General features: G+C 44.6%; 1 protein-coding gene across 2 annotated transcripts in view; it reads right to left on the reverse strand.

Annotated features, from left to right (window-relative positions):
* Positions 1 to 7,412, reverse strand: part of LOC144489456 (chloride channel protein 2-like) — a 563,382-nt gene extending 555,970 nt beyond the window's left edge. For both annotated transcript variants that reach the window (XM_078207326.1, XM_078207318.1), the window contains exon 1: positions 7,164 to 7,412. In XM_078207326.1, the coding sequence (XP_078063452.1) occupies positions 7,164 to 7,214 (51 nt within the window). In that variant the 5' untranslated portion in view covers positions 7,215 to 7,412. The remainder of the gene's footprint in view (positions 1 to 7,163) is intronic.
* Positions 7,413 to 19,888: the final 12,476 nt, after the last annotated feature.

Raw genomic sequence — 19,888 nt, forward strand, 5'->3', positions numbered from 1 at the left:
CTGTCCACCACAGCTTCTGGCACTGCTGGGACTCGCGAGCTGCAGGCCAATCAGATTGGCTGGAAATTTTCTGAGGATGGGCTTAGTGAGGGGTGAAAGTTCAATGTTCCCTTGTTCAAATGTTAAGTGGCTGCAGTGGCGCAGTATTGGTGGAGATACGTTTGCTGTCAATTCTTCAGATGATAGGAAGGGAAAATCTTGTTCCAGAGGTATTTTCCCATTAACTCATTGAGAAAATATCCCATTATCTTATCTACCACCACATTAAACTAAATGATTTTTAATTACTGAGACTTGTTCTATTTGCCTTTCTAAATTACAAAGATAAGAGCCACCCCATCAAATCCTTTTAAACACCTCATTCAGATCACCCCCCCCTCCAGCTTCTGGACTTCTATTTAACCCTCTACACCATGGTATACCAATGATGAATCCTTGTTTGCCCCATTCCAAGATCAATATATTCTTCCTGAATTGTGATACCCAAACTGAATACAGTACCACTCATGGGCCCTCACCAAGGCTCTATCCTTCCCCTTCTATTGCAGCTTTTTGAGATAAAGGCAAACACACGCTTAGCCTTCTTAATTGCTTTTTGTACCTGTCAACCAGCTGATGTATTCGGACGCATGGGAACACCACCACCTGCAAGTTTCCCTCTAAGCCACACATCATCCTGACTTGGAATTGTATCGCTGTTCCTTCACTGTCTCTGGATCAAAATCCCTAACAGCATTGTACGTGTACCTACACCACATGGACAGCAGCAGTTCAAGGCGGCAGCTCACCACCACCTTAAACGGCAATCAGGCAATGAATGCTGCCCTAGCCAGCAACACTCACATCCTCTGAAAGAATAACATTTTTAAAAATCTCTTTCTAGTTTCTCACCATTTAGAAAATACTCTGATTTATTTTTCTTGGGTCCAAAGCAGATGATTTCACACTTGTTCTCCAGTGAACTCTATTTGATTTTGTTATAGCCAATCTGTTTATATCTCTCTGTAACCTCCTGGTCCTATCTGCATTACTTTGTATGATATGCAAACATGGGTACCGTATATAACTCTCTAGGGAAGAAATTCATTTGCAAAGCACTGCTTCTAGAAGAACTATGCAGGCCTATCCAGATTCAGAGTGCTAGAAGTGGTGCTATACAAATGGATTTCTCCCCCTCTATGAACATGTGCTGTGAGGTCCAAACCTCAGAACAGGCCCCCACTTGTCACATCCAGCCAATAAGAATATGCACCCTCAATCTGCACTCTGCCTCCTATCACTCAACTAATTTCCAATCCAAGTTGGAAGACTACCTCCAAATCAGTGCACCCTCATCATCAACATGATCCACAAAAAAAAACTTCACTTTGTATAAATACTTGATGTCCTGTACCATCAACAGCAAGCTGAAGGCCTGGCAAATTATTTGCTCGCAGAAGGTTGTCCAGTCCATAAAGAAAGGGTCGCCTGGGAGCATGCAAAAGCAAATCTAACTTGTCCATTTCTTTGAAATGCTGTGATGCCTGCCCACATGTTAGATGATGACTAGTTCCAGAACAGGAACACTCCATCCATTAAGCTACAGGTGCAGGCTGCTATCCTATTCTTCATGGCACTGTGTGAAGTTCTAATGGTTTAACCCTGTCTTAGGTTAGAAAATGTTCATTTCAGAGTTTCTCATTCTTCTCCGTTACCATTTACGGCCACTCATTTTCTCTTGTTATCATTACTAACCATCTCCAATCCCCAAAGACAGGAGAATGGAGGAAAGAGGAAAAAAAGGCCAAGGAGAGAAAGATGGAGCAAGATAGGAGAGAAAAAAAGTGAGGAAAGAAAGAAGCAGAGGGAGAAAACATTGTTGGTAAACAAATTGTCCAGCGCTGTTTTTCATTCATAATACTATTATTTTGAGATCAAGAATGCGCAGTTCAATCTTTCAAACAGCATCTCTCTCTCACGGAATTGTTAAATGCTTGCCTCATAGCAGCTACTGGTGTCACTAGGTCGAACAAATGGGAAGCCTTCTAAGCAATTAATTCAAATTGCACAACCCCAGATCAGGGCTGGGTTTGAACTTTTCCCCAGTACTTTCTACTTATTAGCTGCACCTCTGTTGTCATTTATGAGAAGCAACCATTTCAAATGTTGATCTGGTGGTATATGACATTATTCGGAAAGTATGCAACCCCAGGCAACTCACAAGTGACAATCTGAAAATAAGAGTGTTATGTTTGCTTAATGAACTTAAATGAAAATTCATGGTTAAGTAATTATGTAATACGATAATGAACCAGACGGACAAAGAACATTGTAGCTCCAATTGTGCCTCGTTAGCTGATCTCCGCTGGCGTCGTAGTACATACTACAATATTTCGGGGAAGAAAGTGGGAAAACCACTTATTGGAGGTTAAATGTGAGAAATTCGGCTGCTTTTTTCCCCTATTATTTTAAGTCACCAAGAAGATCAAAAGTAAGCTGTGACCATTCCATATGGAATGGCCATAAATTGTGTAATTAAAAGATTCGACAGATGCAGGGCAAATTCTTTATACACTGCAAACAATAGAACGACGTTAAAGCAATATTGAACTATGCCCAAAGATTAATAAGTGACATCACTGAAATGAGACTTAGCTTATAGGAGAAGTACAACAGGAAGCCAAGAGTCCAATTTACACATTAAATTCCTATAATTATTGTAAACAAAATTCTGTACTTTAAAACAAAAGTTAAAATACTGCAAACTTCTGGTCCCTGTTCTAAGCTCAGTGCCAATACTTTCAGGACATGCCAGAAACTCATAATTGCTAGAAAGAGGTGCAATCATGTTCCACTGGATTGCCCTGCCTCTGGAATGTGACACAATTTTCGGAGGGAGGGCAGGAGAAGGGGAATGGGGAAATGGCTCGCCTCCAATTAACAGCCAATTAAGCATTAAGGAGCTTGTTAATAAGCTGAAGAGGGTAAAAAGGTGATTTTCAAAGTTGCAATTGGTGAACACAAATACGCTAGTGCACATTAGTGCACAGCTGTCAAGTTCAAAGTGTGCAAGAACTGGTTTTTGATTTTGAACATTTCAGGAGCTGCAAGATCTTGGGCCAGAACACGTCACGAGGTGATGCATTTTGGTAGATTGAAACAGGGCAGGACTTACTCAGTTAATGGTAGGGCGTTGGGGAGAGTTACAGAACAAAGAGATCTAGGGGTACATGTTCATAGCTCCTTGAAAGTGAGTCACAGGTGGACAGAATGGTGAAGAAGGCATTCGGCATGCTTGGTTTCATCGGTCAGAACATTGAATAAAGGAGTTGGGACGTCTTGTTGAAGTTGTACAAGACATTGGTAAGGCCACACTTGGAATACTGTGTACAGTTCTGGTCACCTTATTATAGAAAGGATATTAAACTAGAAAGAGTGCAGAGTTATAAGGAGAGGCTGGATAGACTGGGACTTTTTTCTCTGAAGCATAGGAGGCTGAGGGGTGATCTTATAGAGGTCTATAAAATAATGAGAGGCATAGATAAGGTAGATAGTCAATATCTTTTCCCAAAGGTAGGGGAGTCTAAAACTGTAGGGCATAGGTTTAAGGTGAGAGGGGAGAGATACAAAAGCGTCCAGAGGGGCAATTTTTTCACAAAGGGTGGTGAGTGTCTGGAACATGCTGTCAGAGGTAGTCTTAGAGGCAGGTACAATTTTGTCTTTTAAAAAGCATTTAGATAGCTACATGGATAAGATGGGTATAGAGGGATATGGGCCAAATGCGGGCAATTGGGATTAGCTTAGGGTTTTTTTAAAAAATGGCAGCATAGACAAGTTGGGCCGAAGGGCCAGTTTCCATGCTGTAAACCTCTATGACATGCTTTAACTTTCATGTGGCCATGCTGGTTAGGTGCATTGGCTATGCTAAATTCTCCCTCAGTGTACCTGAACAGGTGCTGGGGTGTGGCAACTGGGGGATTTTCACAGTAACTTCATTGCAGTGTTAATGTAAGCCAACTTGTGACACCAGTAAATAAATTTGACCACTTTTGTGCCCGGTGGGGCTTCTGGCCCTCCTTGTGCAAAGTTATAGCAGGCCCCATCATGGCTGCTGTTTGCCTCTGCCATTCATGTTCTGCAGGCAGCTCCCCTCTCCCTGGTTATGCTTGGCATCACGAATTGGGCAGCGAGCCTGCCTCGAGCCCAAGAGGCGATACATTTCAAGATTGCATTGTGCGAGTGTCGCGAAGGGTGCAGTGTCAGGACCTAGAAATGATCATGTTTCTGACTCACTGCCATGGAGGAGCACAGGAGGCCATTTGACCTATCCTGTTTGCAATGGCTGAAATACCAGTCAATCAGTCTATTCCAATTTTCCATCTTTTGGTCTGTAGCCTTGCAGTTAGGGTACTTCAAGTATTTATCCAAGTACTTTTTAAAAACAATGAGGGTTTCTACATCCACCACCCTTTCAGGCAAAGAAAATGTTTTCCTCAACTCCCTTCCAATTATCAAATTTAATACCAAGCATATGCTCCATTCAATCCTAAATAGGAGAATTATCAAAAGCAAAATAAGCACATTATCTAAATGGTGAGAGGTTGCAGAGAGAGATCAGAGTGTCCTATTGCATGGATCACATAAGAAAACCACAGCAAGCAATTAGGAAAGCTAATAAAATGTTTATTGTGAGGGGAATTGAATACAAAAGTGGGGAGGTTATTCTTCAGTTGTACAGGGCATGGGTGAGACCACATCTGGAGTAGTGTGTACAATATTGATCTCTTTATTTAAGGGGAGGTGTAAAAGCATTAGCAGTTCAGAGAAGGCTTTCTAGACTAATCCCAGGAATGGGTGGGTTGTCTTATGAGGAAAGGTTAAAGAGGTCAGATTTGTATCTACTAGAATTTAGAAAAGTAAGATCAAAACATTTATGATCCTGAGGGTGGATTTGGAGATGATGTTTCCTCTTGTTGGGGAATCTAGAGCGAGGGATCACTGTTTAAAAATAAGGGATTGCTCATTTATGATGGCGACCAGGAGAATTTATTTCTCAGAGGGCCTTGAGTTTCTGGAACTCTCTTCCTCAAAAGACAGTGGAGGTAGTCTTTGAATATTTTTAAGGCAGAGCTGGATAAATTCTTGATTAACAAGGGGGTGAAAGGTTATCGGGGGTCGGCAGGAATGTGGAATTGAAGTTACAAGCAGATCAGCCGTAATCTTATTGAATGGTGGAGTAGGTTCAAAAGGCCGAATGGCTTACTCCTGCTCCTAATTTGTCATTCATATGCATTAGGCGCTGAGTGGTGCTCACAGCAGCATGCACTAGTTCCACTGGCATCCCCATGGTCATCGAGTCAGAGGTTTACAGCATAGATACAGGCCCTTCGGCCCAACTTGTCCATGCCGCCATTTTGTTTTTAAACCCCTAAAGCTAGTCCCAATTCCCCGCATTTGGCCCATATCCCTCTATACCCATCGTACCCATGTGACTGTCTAAATGCTTTTTAAAAGACAAAATTGTACCCGCCTCTACTACTACCTCTGGCAGCTTGTTCCAGACACTCACCACCCTCTGTGAAAAAATTAACCCCCTGGACCCTTTTGTATCTCTCCCCTTAAAACTTAAGCCCTCTAGTTTTAGACTCCCCTATCTTTGGGAAAAGATGTTGACTATCCAGCTGATCTATGCTCCTCATTATTTTATCGACCTATATACAATCACCCTCAAGCCTCCTACACTCCGGGGAACAAAGTCCCAGTCTATCCAGCCTCTCCTTATAACTCAAACCATGAAGTTCCGGCAGCATCCTAGTAAATATTTTCTGCAGTCTTTCTAATTTAATAATATCCTTTCTATAATAGGGTGACCAGAACTGTACACAGTATTCCAAGTGTGGCCTTACCAATGTCTTGTACAACTTCAAGACATCCCAACTGCAACTCTTACTCTCTCAATCTACCAAGTGTAACGTGCTACGCAAAACATTTATTGAGAATGTAATGTGTGGCAAGGTGTTGCAACCAAAGTGCAAATGCAATGAAACATACTCTCCGAATTGGAGATGCTTCAGTTGGAGAATCCTCTTTTTGGAATACTGTGTACAGTTCTGGTCACCCTATTATAGAAAGAATATTATTAAAATGAGAGTGCAGAAAAGATTTACTAGGATGCTATCGGAACTTCATGGTATGAGTTATAAGGAGAGGCTGGATAGACTGGGACTTTTTTCCCTGGAGTGTAGGAGGCTTAGGGGTGATGTTATAGAGGTCTATAAAGTAATGAGAGGTACAGATCAGCTGGATAGTCCAAAGCTTTCATCCTGAAACACGTTCTACCACAAGCATTGCAATCCTATACATTCTGGATGCTTCTTGATGTACAACGTAGGGCCACTGGCAGACACGATCAATCTGCCCTCTCCTGATGTTGTAATGTCTTATTCCACCAGATCACAATACCGCTCAACAGTTTCAAAAAAAAATACTTCTGATAAATAAGAATGTGTGCACAGCCAATAACCGGGGAAAGATGCAAGCCCTCTACTTCACAGGTCTGGGGCGGTGTAATGAAATTCATTGTTCTGAAGAGGTCTCATCAATTCAGCCTTGTGACTGACACCAGTAGTTGGTGGCATTGTGCGAGGCCTTTAAGGCAAGCACTGAGCAATTCTGAGAGTGTGCTTATGAGAGTTTGAATTATGTATTTTTTAAATCTCAAAACAATCGTCCGATGAATGAAAAGCAGCGCTAGACAATTTGTTGTGAGTGGCACGATCGTTTGTCTACACTTCCCCACCAAGAAATTATTCAAGAGTAGCACAGCACAAAACACCCATATTTTTGTGTGTTTGCTGTATTTTAACTCCTTACAAATGACCAAGGCCGGATTGTATTGGAGAGTGAGCACGCGTTCTTAACACAGAACGAGCGGTGTTTACATTTGACAAATGAAACAGCTATTTCATTGACAACTGTCCCATCTTGCACTGTGAAGGCTGGATACTACATCGCTGCAGCCAAACTCTTTAGCAAAAGGGGTAAGTAAAGCTTAGACGGCTGGCCATGGAAGCTGGAGGAAAGCTACACCGGCAGCAGAGCAGTGAACCTGAAGGCTTGGCTGAGAACACACTCGCTCGCAGTACCAAAACGGTTAACAAAAAAAACACAAGAGAAGTGCTTACCAAAGTTTGCTCGTACTGGAGCGCCCCCCGGTTCGCCTCGGCTCCAGCCATGTCTGTGTGTGTGTGTGTGCCACTGAAATCCGCACTCTTGTCAATTTCAGCCTGTTGGAGCACACCACTTGGCGGAGAGGCAGAGGGGAAACACTACCTGTCAGACACACTCCCACTCTGCCCTGTGAGTGCAGCCAGCCCAGGGGAGAGTCTCTCCCAGCCGCTACTGTCCCCTTTCACACCAGCCCCTTACAAACTGCTGCTGCCCCCAGCCAGCGAGTGAGTGTGAGCGATCCGGAATCAGCCTCCCTCACCCACAGCTCTTCTTTTTTCTTGCTGTGTGATTACACACACAAGCAGCACTTGTAGGGAGCACAGTTCCGGATATTTATCGGGAGGGACGTGCCGAGTTCTCTTCAGTGCAAAGATTCCCAGGCAGTATTGTGTCATCACCTTGTAATAATACCAATGTTTGAAATGTGACATTTGTCCTTGTCTTTGTCATTAGCCCGGATTGTGTGTGTGGTTTTTCTTTAATGATGAACGCTGAAAGAAATTTGCTGCTATTGAGAGAGCCGGAACGACAGCCCAGCTTGTGACTTGCTCTGAAACCCCCAATTTAAGCTGTGGCTCGATGGGCTTGGAGGAGCCGCCGATAATGATTCCACCAAAAGGTTGTGTAAAGCGGCAAGAACCCGTGTTTTGTTCATTTGACCTGATGTGTCAATTTGAAAATGTCCCATTTATGCCCAAGATTTGCTTCCTGTTTATTAACCAATACTCTGTCCGTGCTATTACCCCAACTCCATCAACCTTTAACTCGCCTATTAACATTTTGATTAGGCCTTTTCAAATGCCTTTCAGAGATCCAGATATACCACATCTACTGGCCCCCCTTTATCTCCCTTACCAGGTATATCCCAAAAAAGCCTTTTAACAAACTAGCCAAATATGATTTCCCTTTCATGCAACCATGTTGATCTTGTCTGAAGATACTATGATTTTCTAATTGCATCGTTAAGTATTCTTAATAATAAATTCCAGCATTTTCCTGATAACTGACGTAAGGCTAACAGGCCTGTGGTTCCCTGTTTTCTTTGCACCTTTCTTGAATATCACTTCAGTATTGCTTCAGTTTCACATTTGGAGGCAACGTTTTAAACAATGTTAATTTTATCTGTACCAAAAGTAAATCACTATGACTATTGTAGTCTCAAATCTTGAGCTCTGATCCTGAATGATCGCTAGGAAGTCAGGCAGCACCCTACCAGGGTAGTACATTCCCAGTGTTCAGAGGTTTATTTTACAACTGCGTTAAATGCTTTAGTAAAGAGCTGAACACATGGCGTACTATCAACACTGGCTAAAAGGTGCCCCAGTATCATGTGCCCTATTACCTGAGATCAATCAATCAATGAGTAGCAATCAGATAAATGTGGAATTGTTCTGAAATGACAAGTACTTTAAAGTATGCAGGAGTAATTAAAGTTCAAAGGTCAGATGTTAAAATGTTAAGGAACTAATGTGGAAATGGTGGCTGAGATTTTGTTGGGCCAATGGTATGGTGAACAGGTGGGAATCCCTGTCAGTTTCATGGAGGAGGCCCAACTGAATCAGTGCCCTTCAAGGCAGCTAATTGGCCGCCATCGGGCCTTCCCTGTGACCGAGATCCCCAGTGGTAGAAATCCTGCCTGCCAAGAACTTTCAGCCAATCAGAGGCCGAGAGCTTGTAATAGCTGCTAGTGCCAGTGGGAGCAGTGGCTGCTGATGGCACTGCACCCACCCAGGCCCAGAATCACAGAGGGATCACAGGTCACAGGAGAATGAAGGTGGGATGAGGGCCGCATGGTGGGGATTTGTGGGGAGAAGGGATTGTCGGAGGCAAAGACAGGGTAATGCCTTCCAGTGACACCTGCCTGCCCAATGTCAGGTCCCTCAATTGGAGACAGAATGTCTAATATCTTTCTTTAAAGTTTATTTTATTAGTGTCACAATTAGGCTTACATTAACACGGCAATGAAGTTACTGTGAAAATCCCCTGGTTGCCACACTTCAGCGCCTATTCAGATACACTGAGGGAGAATTTAGCATGGCCAATGCACTTGATATCGAGGGATCCCCTTAGGAGGTTGCTGACAAACTCTTCGAGCATGCAGGAGACCTGTTTAGCCCCTGAACCACCATTAAATCATGGTGGACTCAGGGATAAAGGGCAGCTGTTGTCTCATTAATGAGCCTAATTAACAACCCACCAGCTGCTAACAGGAATCCGGCATTCCACCCTTCGCCTTAATGGGGGAAGGAAATTTATGTTGTCGCTGGATGGCTAACGAGCTAAGCTTCTGCAAAGCATGATGGGAAAAGTAGTCAACCTTACACAACTCAAGGTCTGCGAATTAGCTTGTTTTGCAAACAAGTGTGATAAGATGTACTCAACAAAGAAAACAAGGCCAGCAGATGTGGGCTGTTTTGCAAGCTAGCATTGAGGAAAACAGGTAACAGGTCATCCGTGTACGTGGCAAAAGACTTTCTCGATGATAGAAGAAATTGGACAAAAGGGAGAAGTTAGCAGGCTCAGAAGCAAGACCTGGGGGACCAAGCATCACTTAAGAAGAATGCCCTGAATTCAAAAATCTCAAAATGGTGGCACAGTGGTTACCACTGCTGCCTCACAGCGCCAGCGACCCGGGTTTGATTCCCGGCTTGAGTCACTGTCTGTGCGGAATCTGCACAATCTCCCCGTGTCTGCGTGGGTTTCCTCCGGGTGTTCCGGTTTCCTCCCACAGTCCAAAGATGTGTGGGTTAGGTGGATTGGCCATGCTAAAATCGTTCCTTAGTGTCAGGGGGAGTAGCTAGGGTAAATACATGGGGTTATGGGGATAGGGCCAGGGTGCGATTATGGTTGGTGCAGATTTGATGGGCCGAATGGCCTCGTTCTGCACTGTGGGATTCTATGATTCGATGAAGAAGAAGGCCCATCAAAGGGAGTCTGATCAGCTCACCTTGCAACGTATTGTATTTATGTCCAAGATGTGTGTCTTGTGAATCATTGTAACTAACAAATAGTTTGTATTCTAACACGTGAAATAAAGAGCAGTTCAGTGTTTATCAAGTGTTTTAAACATTAATAAAGAGTGATTTGTAGGAAATATCTTGTGTTAGTGTTTCTTTCTTTATAATGTCAGTTGGCACCTTAGTTTGAGGGTCAGCAACATGGAGCCTCACCCATTATTAAGTGGCCAGGCCTCCATGGATTCCACCACAACAACTGCATTAAAGCCAGTCTAATATTGCATTATGCCAGTCTGAATCAGCACTTGTTCCACTTTTATTTGAGATCAAGACATCCATTTTGGACAATGGAATCGCCAACAAATTCCAACTCAAAAGAATTACAAGTTTAGTGCTTGTTTTTCTGAAAGTACTTTGCATAGGTGGCGGAACAAGGATTATAGCTCTTAGTTTTTACACATCTTTTCCCAAAACCTGTTTGATAATTGGATGGGTGGGAAGAGAATGAATGGCTCTGAACACTTGCAGTGCAAATCTGGACTAGGAGAGGGAGGGAGGGAGATGTGTGTGCTACTGATGTGTGACTGGGTCTGAATTTATTTTATGGAAAGACTGTTTGCCCTTGTCTCTGATAGCTTTAAGTATTTCAAGTTTGAAATGTTTTTTAAAAATTAAAAGTTTGTGAAAGTTAACGGTTAAAATGTTTGAAAGTATTTAAAACCATTATAAAAGATTGACCTCAATAGGCACAATTAGGGAGCTTGGTGTCACCAGCAATGATCTTCATTGCAAGGCTTTGCTGATAGTTTTGTTGGTGGACCGTGGATAAAGTAAATAACCACGGACAAGGTAAATTTGCATTTTTCCTCATGGTCCGTGGCAAAATCCACCTCAATGCCACTGACCATAAAACTTAGGCCAACATTGTCTTGATTACCAGGTTGCTGCTGGACAAGTGATATGGGGACTGCTGGTGATATGGAGATGAGTCTTTTATCCATCAAATCCTATGTTGCTAATATTTTTATGTTTCTCCACAGCTCTTCAAACAATTTTGTCATATGAAATAACTTCTGAGAGGCCAGTGTCCCTTCACCAAACTGGATTTAATTACAATGGTTTGCCATACTCAGGCAGGTACTTTCCCATACAGAGTATTCGCCCCGAATGCCAGTGACCCGGACACTCCACATTATGGGCGGGATTCTCCCCAAAAAATTCTAAGTGTCGAATTCGCATAAAAACTGGAATAAATTATGCTGTTTTTTTTCAGCGCATGTTTAAAAAAAATCTTCCACACTCTGTGCACTGCGGAGTGCCCTAGCGTGAAGCACATTAAAATCAGTTGAGGGGGGGCCTATTCCTGCTGGAGAGGCCGGCAGCACAGTGCTGAGCAGGCCACTGCGCTTGCACCGATCTGTCAGCGCCGAGGACATGTCCGGGACAGCCTTGACCACCACCGGCAGCCCCAATCTCCCGCCCCCACCTCCCCCCCCCCCCCCCCCACCCCGCCCCCCAGTCCCAAACCCCGCCCCCCCTGCAGTGCCGACAGTTCCCCGGAAGGCTGCTTCCATCCCACCCCCGGATAGTCAGCCCCGATCACTGGCTTCCCTTCCTCCCCCACCGATCCCGACTGGAAAGTGGCAGTGGGACCCCCCCACTCCCACCAAACCCGCAGAGACCCCGCCCCCCCCATCAGTGCCAATGTGCCCCCTGGGCAGTGCCTGGGGACCCAGGCTGGCATTGCCAAGATGGCAATTCACAGGGGGCACCTCCTCGGTGCCTGACCCTCTGGGGGGACCCCGGTTGCCCCCTCTTCACTCCAGCGGGGTTGGCCTGCCAGCTCCCCGCAATTGGGAAGCTACCGTAAACCCCTCAGAGTGAAACACTCCTGGTGGGGGGAAGAGGCTAGTGGGCCCGGAGATTTCAGTCCTTGGGCCCACTAATAGCATTCAAATAGGATGCAAATTAGGCACGGCATACATTATGCAGTCTGAGCTGATTTCCGATGCGGAGCTGACAGTACCAGAAACCTGACGCTGAGAAACATGCTCAGGCCCAGGCACCCAGTGGAGAGCCCGCGGGATGGCCCCCACAAGTCTCCCGGCCCGCTGTGCTAAAAAGCAGCGCACTGGGATGGGAGAATCATCCCCAAATGTCTTTGTAGAGCTCCCTGATTTGGCAGCCTTAACGTGCCTCAATTCAGGAGCTCATATTCCAACAGGTCCAACTCATAGACCTCGTTGAAGTCATTACATCGTAGACCCAGATTTTGTGGTAAGTGGTGATGTGGCCATATTCACTGCTGACAAATGTGAATTTGTTGCTTAATGAGAATCATTTCCTCATTAGTTATGATTGCTTTAACACTTGGATACCAGTTATCCCTCATTTAGCATTCTTAATGTATTCCTAAACAAAGACATGTTACGTGAAAATCATATCCCTCTAAGAAACCATATGTTAATGGTGGATAACGTTCCAGACCTGTCCTGTTTAGACTAGAATCCTATTTGCTGCCTTGATCCTAACCAGTCCAAAAATCTGCTTACTCAATTACTAATTCTGACTAACTTCTTAACTTTTATTAACTCACTAACCCTTACTAACTCTTTCACTTACTTCCTGCTTGTTATTTGCCAGCCACCCTCACTCATTGCTTCCCTCCCTCAACCCTCGTGCTCCCTCCCTCCTTCTCACCACTTGCCTCTCCTAGCCCTCCTGCTCGAGTGCATCACACCTGAAACTGAACTCAGTGCATTTGAATTGATGGCATGGTCACCTTTCACTACGTAGGTCAAACACACAAAGGTGTAAATACCACTCCAAGATACAATCTGAATACGGAGAATGTGCTACTCTGAGAGGATACTGTCCCCCTGCCAGCAGTAGCTCTTGAAGGTCAAACAAGATTAGAGCTTGGCGTTTAAGACTTCAGGAATTTACTAAAGGTCCGAAGGAAATCAAAAATAATTAAAAAGTTGGCTCCGAATGCAAAACAGAAGCAGTACATTACTTGCTTTTATTTTAGTGGTGTTAACAGATGTGGATGCACTCCCAAGCAGGCTCTGTGTCCGCTGACACGAGTTCTAAATAAATCAACATTCAATTCAGTTTTAATTGTGGGCACTCAGCCCAATCCAGCCTCCCGGGACTGCCTGGATCCACTACAGTTTGCCTACCGCCGCAACAGGTCCACAGCAGACGCCATCTCCCTAGCCCTGCATTCAACCCTGGAACACCTAGATAACAAAGACACCTATGTCACATTCCTATTTATTGACTACAGCTCAGCCTTCAACAACCATTATTCCTACGAAACTCATCTCCAAACTCCGTGGCCTGGGCCTCGGCTCCTCCCTCTGCGACTGGACACTGAACTCCCGAACACACAAACTGCAATCAGTAAGGATAAGCAGCAACACCTCCTCCATGATCATCCTCAACACCAGTGCCCCACAAGGCTGTGTTCTCAGCCCCCTACTATACTCCTTATACACCAATGACTGTGTGGCCAAATTCCCCTCCAACTCGATTTTCAAGTTTGCTGATGACATCACCGTAGTGGATCGGATCTCAACCAATGATGAGGTGGAGTACAGGAATGAGATAGAGAATCTGGTGAACTGGTGCGGCAACAATAATCTCTCCCTCAGTGTCAGCAAAACGAAGGAGATTGTCATCAATTTCAGGAAGCATAGAGGAGAACATGCCCCTGTCTACATCAATGGGGACGAAGTAGAATGGGTCGACAGCTTCAAATGTTTAAGTGTCCAGATCACCAACAACCTGTCCCGGCCCCTCGATGCCAACACTATAGTTAAGAAAGCCCACCAATGCCTCTACTTTCTCAGAAGACTAAGGAAATTTGGCATGTCCGCTATGACTCTCACCAACTTTTACAGATGTGCCATAGAAAGCATTCTTTCTGGTTGTATCACAGCTTGGTATGGCTCCTGCTCTGCCCAAGACTGCAAGAAACTACAAAGGTTCATGAATGTAGCCCAATCCATCACGCAAACCAGCCTCCCATCCATTGACTCTGTCTACATTTCCCGTTGCTTCGGCAAAGTAGCCAGCATAATTAAGGATCCCATGCACCCCGGACATTCACCCTTCCACCTTCTTCCGTCGGGAAAATGATGCAAAAGTCTGAGGTCATGTACCAACCGACTCAAGAACAGCTTCTTCCCTGCTGCCATCAGACTTTTGAATGGACCTACCTCACACTAAGTTGATCTTTCTCTGCATCCTAGCTATGACTGTAACACGACATTCTGCACTCCCTCCTTTCCTTCTCTAGGTACGGTATGCTTTGCCTGTATAGCGCGCAAGAAACAATACTTTTCACTGTCTACTAATATATGTGAGAATAATAAATCAAATCAAATCCATTGAAGAAATGCTGGTCCCTACTGCTTTACAAAGGGGTTTGGAAGGACCATCTTTGGAGACACCTCCAAAATCTCTTGAGTTGCACCACCATTTCCAGTTTTTGGCGATTGTCAGAAGTTGTGGTGTTCTCCTGACTCTCTCCAGAGTGGACATCTTATCATTTTCCACCAAACCTGTTTCCTTTCATCAGATCATGCAGGAGAGTTGATGCCCAGGAAAGATCAATCCCTATGAAATAAATAATTTGCTTTCCTATTTTGCCCAGTACGTTATCTCGGTGCTCTGTCGTTCTGATGAAATTCTACTTGTACGTCAACATTTCCTATGTACTTTTTCTTGTGGAATTTATTTTATTTCATGCAAGTACAGCAGAGGTCAGATATTGAATAGCCTTACCTCTGCTGTGCTAGAAATGTGTGCTTGAAGACAGACAGTAAGGACAAAGGAGAGAAACTAATTTTAAAATGTTCAAAAATCCCTTAAGAGCCTCTGTGAGAGCAGCAGTGATGGTGGACAGGGAGGGAGCTGTGGCTGTGTATGTTGTCACATTTCAAATCATAGAAAGCTACATTTTCCATGTGGGAACTTGGTCTTTATATTGGTTGCTGCAGAATGGTTAGCCACTGTTCTCCTGATTGTCCACTGTAACACTCACAAAAAGGCAGCAGAAAGCTGGATAAGAGTGGGTTTTTGCCTGATTTCCCTGGCATTGTGGGCCAATTTTAACCCTCATTGCCCAGGGGAAACTAAATGGGCAAACAGTCCAGCTGGCTGACCTGCCCACACATTTCTCTGACTGATCCCGCTCTGCACTATTTAATCTGCTCTTCGGAGCATCAGAATGACAGCTGCCCCAAAGGCAACAGCGTCTAAGAATGCTAGAGCTGTGAAACTGCAGTTGTTCCCTGGAGGAGAGAGTGAGTGAGTGCAGAGCGGAGGATTGAGTGAGTGCAGAGCGGAGGAGCGAGTGAGTGCAGAGCGGAGGAGCGAGTGAGTGCAGAGCGGAGGAGCGAGTGAGTGCAGAGCGGAGGAGCGAGTGAGTGCAGAGCGGAGGAGCGAGTGAGTGCAGAGCGGAGGAGCGAGTGAGTGCAGAGCGGAGGAGCGAGTGAGTGCAGAGCGGAGGAGCGAGTGAGTGCAGAGCGGAGGAGCGAGTGAGTGCAGAGCGGAGGAGCGAGTGAGTGCAGAGCGGAGGAGCGAGTGAGTGCAGAGCGGAGGAGCGAGTGAGTGCAGAGCGGAGGAGCGAGTGAGTGCAGAGCGGAGGAGGATTGAGTGAGTGGAGAGTGGAGGAGGAGCTGAGTGCTGGAGTCCAGGGGTGCTACCCCAGGCTCCATAAGTAAAAACTAAGCCTTCCACCGCTCTGGGCTTTCCCCATTTCCATCTACAAGTCCCTCTTGAAATCTCCATCCCCAGTGACTTAACTTGTTACCAATAATTGTAACTGTGGTGTTGGCCTGTACCCACTGGCCAGCTGCCAGTCCTGCCTGGTAATCATGGGCATGCAGATGAGGCCCACCAGGTTTAAACTCACCCAGGCCTCACGGTGCCAACATCAAGGCAGGTTTGTCATCCACCTTATACCTGCCCCACCACCCCAATTCCCACTCCCTGATAAAATCAGATTCTTGATCTCTTGGGGAATAATTTGAACCAGACCTCTCCCAGGGGAAACTGACTGAATTGGACTGGCCAGCAGAAGTCAAAGTAACATCAGGCAGGGTGTGAAACAAGTGGCAGACCCAATCCCAGCAGTTTCCTTAGGCCGGGGTAGGTTGCAATTAGCCGGATGGGAATCAACATTCCCACCCTGAATGGAAATAGCACAAAGTGCCATTTTACCTTCTGTTGAAGCAGGAGTCTGGAAGCACTCACTTTAACTACGTTGATTGTTTATATAAATCTCTTCAAGCTTTTAATAACAGCTTGTATTTATGTAGCAGGTTAATGTAATAAAATGGCCCAAAGTGCAACCCAGGAACAGTATAAAATAAAATTTGAAACCAAGCCAGATAAGTTGATATTAGACCAGATGGCCAAAGTTTTGTCGAAGAAATAGGTTTGAAAGAGCATGTTAAAAGAGGAAAAAGAGGTAGAAAAGCAGAAAGTGTGAGGGAAGGAACCCTAGAGCTTCATCTAACCACCGATAGTGGAGAGATTAAAATCCGGGATGTTCAAAGTGGAGCAGCACAGAAATCTGGAAGTGTTGTGGAGGAGACAACAGAGATAGAGAGAGGCAAGGCCATGGAGGCATTTGCAAAGAAGGATGAGAACTTTAAAATCAAGATGTTGCTTAATGCAGAGGCAATGGAGGTCAGTGAGCACGAGTGATAAGTGATTAGGACTTGATTCAAATAGGAACACAGGCAGGAGAATGTTTAGATAACTTGAATCTTCTGGAGAGTAAAATGTGGGAGGCTGGTCCCGATCGCACTGGAATGGTAAAGTCTGGAAATAGCAATGGCTGGATGAGGGTTTCAGCAGCAGATTTAATGAGGTAAGGTAGAGTATGGTCATGTTACAGAGGTGGAAATAGGCAGTCATAGTGATGGATATGTGGTTGGAAGCTTAGCTTGTGATCAAATATGACAACAAAGTTCCTTCTTCTTCCTTAGGCAGTCCTCAGATTCAAAATGACTTGCATCCAGACTGGTTCAGTGAGTTCTGAGATGGCTGATAAGTCCCGTGTGTGGTCCGCAGACAGTGCCACATGCAGGGCAGGTGATGTTTGGAGGGTCAAGTAGATGCGTTGTTGGGTGGATGATTGCACCAAACCCCCAAGACTCCATCAACGGCACCTTCCAAACCTGCCACCTGAACCACCAAGAAGAATAAGGACAGCAGTTACACGGGAACAGCACCAACTGCAAGTTTCTCTCTAAGCCATGCACCATCCAGACTTAGAACCATGTTAGCATCCCTCCATTGTCACTGGGTCAAAATCCTGGAATGAAAAGCACTGGGTGTAACTATGCCAGGCCTGCAGCGGTACAAGAAAGTAGCTCACCACCACCTTTTCAAGGACAACTAGGGATGGGCAATACATTACATCCTATAAATGAATAAAATAAAATCCCACCCAATTGGATGACAATCTGTTCATCGCTCTTAATAGCATGTTTTATGTTGAGGTGCCACTGACACATCTCACAATTCCTAATAATTGAAATATGTTTGATCTGCAAAAGATTGGCCAGGTGCTGTTGTATTTTTTAATTTGTAAGTTGCAATCTCACATTTCTGCAAAACATGAAATGAAGTAACCTGGTTCTCATGTTAGGTGATGTTGTACAAGCTTTCTGTGGGGTGAGCATGGGGATAAGCGACTGTGTCAACTTCATGCCTAAGCAGAGAGAATGGAGCGAATCTTCATGTTCCGCTGCCCACATTGGAAATTGTAGCCGGGGAGGGGCAGACCATGGATTGGTCCGTTGATCTCGGGTGAGGCGAGGCCATAAAATCACGCCGTATATGATTTTATTCTACAGCTCATTGATTGCATTGCCAAAGAAGTGAACACGTGAAAGCTCCAAGGATAACCCTAACTTCGTATATAGGTTTTGCCTTCAGCCACTGGTCTGTCACTGACACTATTCAGTTTCAGGATAAACAGGTGCTGTTCCCGTGTAACTGCTGTCCTTATTCTTCTTGGTGGTTCAGGTGGCAGGTTTGGAAGGTGCCGTTGATGGAGTCTTGGGGAGTTCATATATATCATAAAATGAGGAGATATTAATTAAACTCTGACAAAGGGTCATCCAGACTCAAAATGTTGGCTCTATTCTCTCTCCACAGATGCTGTCAAACCTGCTGAGATTTTCCAACATTTTCTGTTTTTGTGAATTAAACTCAATTTGTTTGTTGTAAGCAATGAGTGATATTTCTTTTCTCATGTAATGTTTCGGCCAGGTTTGAAACAGCAAACGTACAGGTGAATGTGGTAACCACTACATTATGGAATCATTTTGATAAGGGGTCTTTGAACATTTGGCCTGGATTTTCAAACAGGATTAGGAACCCAATGGCTGTATTATGACCTGACCCCGCACCATCAGTAACATGGCATGATTTTTAAAGGCAAATTCGGCACCCAATTAGTGCCTCCAAATGCAGGCTGAAGGTTGTAATGACAAAGGGCAATTTTAAAAAGGCAAATATCAGCCATTACTGGGCTTGCTGTCGCCTGGAGGATTGAAGCTGGCAGGGGAGTAGATGGCCAACATCCTCATGGTCCAGCCAAGTACTCAAATGCTCACTCACTCTGAAGTAACTCCTCCAAGGGCGGTGTCCTTTCACCAAAATTAGATTTATTTACATAATCAGGAACTCTCAGGCAGATACTTCCTCGTACAGAGCATAAACCCTGACACTCCACATTATATACACAGGCAAGGCTCCCTGATTAGACAAGCCATTATTGCCTTAATCAGGGAGCTCATATTCCAAGAGGTCCACATCGTCGACCTCATTAAAATCATTACACACTCCTTGAGTACTAAAATGATGGCAACTTTGTGCAACTGCATGAACATCTCAGTTTGACAATCCGTTTTTACATCACACTTTCAACAGCAACCACAATCAATATTTGGCTCCCCACTTCACTCCTGACTGTTGTGCCTGAACATGTCCCAGGATGTTCATTATTCCCATTATTCATTTTGAAAATGTGATTATGTCTCTCTCCAACCTGCTATCGAGCTCTTTATTGAGCTTAACAGCAAGTTAATTGGAGACATACGGTTTGTCAGCTATATTGCCCCCCCCCTCCCCCCCCATTGTATACCCTCTCTTTAAAACTTCCAGTCGTCATGGGAGGTGGGGGGGAGGAGACTGACACATCATCCAGGTGCACGTTTTCATATCAGACCTGTATCCATTCTCACCCCAAGAGACAACAGAAAACCCTGTCCTTTATCGCTCTCTGTCTCTATAGATGCTGATAGGACTGGTGAGTATTTCCAGCATTTTCTGTTTTTAATTCAGATTTCCAGCAGTCACAATGTTTCATTTTTTTGGTATTTCTTTAGCTAACCAAAGAATCTATTCATAGGGAGCAATGTACTGTAATAAAAGAGTTCCTTTTGATCCTGTACCAAGCGCTATCGTGCATGTACAAGGACAATCTTCAGTTCACAGCGAACAAGTGTCCCTTGGAGTTGAACAAATACATGATAAGGGGCCAAAGACCAAAAGAGGGGGATAAGAATATCACTTGCAATCCAGATTGTCCGCACTCTAATTTTAATGTAGTAAATAACAGCACCATTTAAATGATTACAAGGAGCAAAGTTTGTGAGCTCAAGCTGATTGTAGACAAAAGGGAAAGATTGAGT

The sequence above is a fragment of the Mustelus asterias genome, chromosome 3 (genome assembly GCF_964213995.1).
Source record: "Mustelus asterias chromosome 3, sMusAst1.hap1.1, whole genome shotgun sequence".
In the NCBI taxonomy this organism is placed as follows: domain Eukaryota; kingdom Metazoa; phylum Chordata; class Chondrichthyes; order Carcharhiniformes; family Triakidae; genus Mustelus; species Mustelus asterias.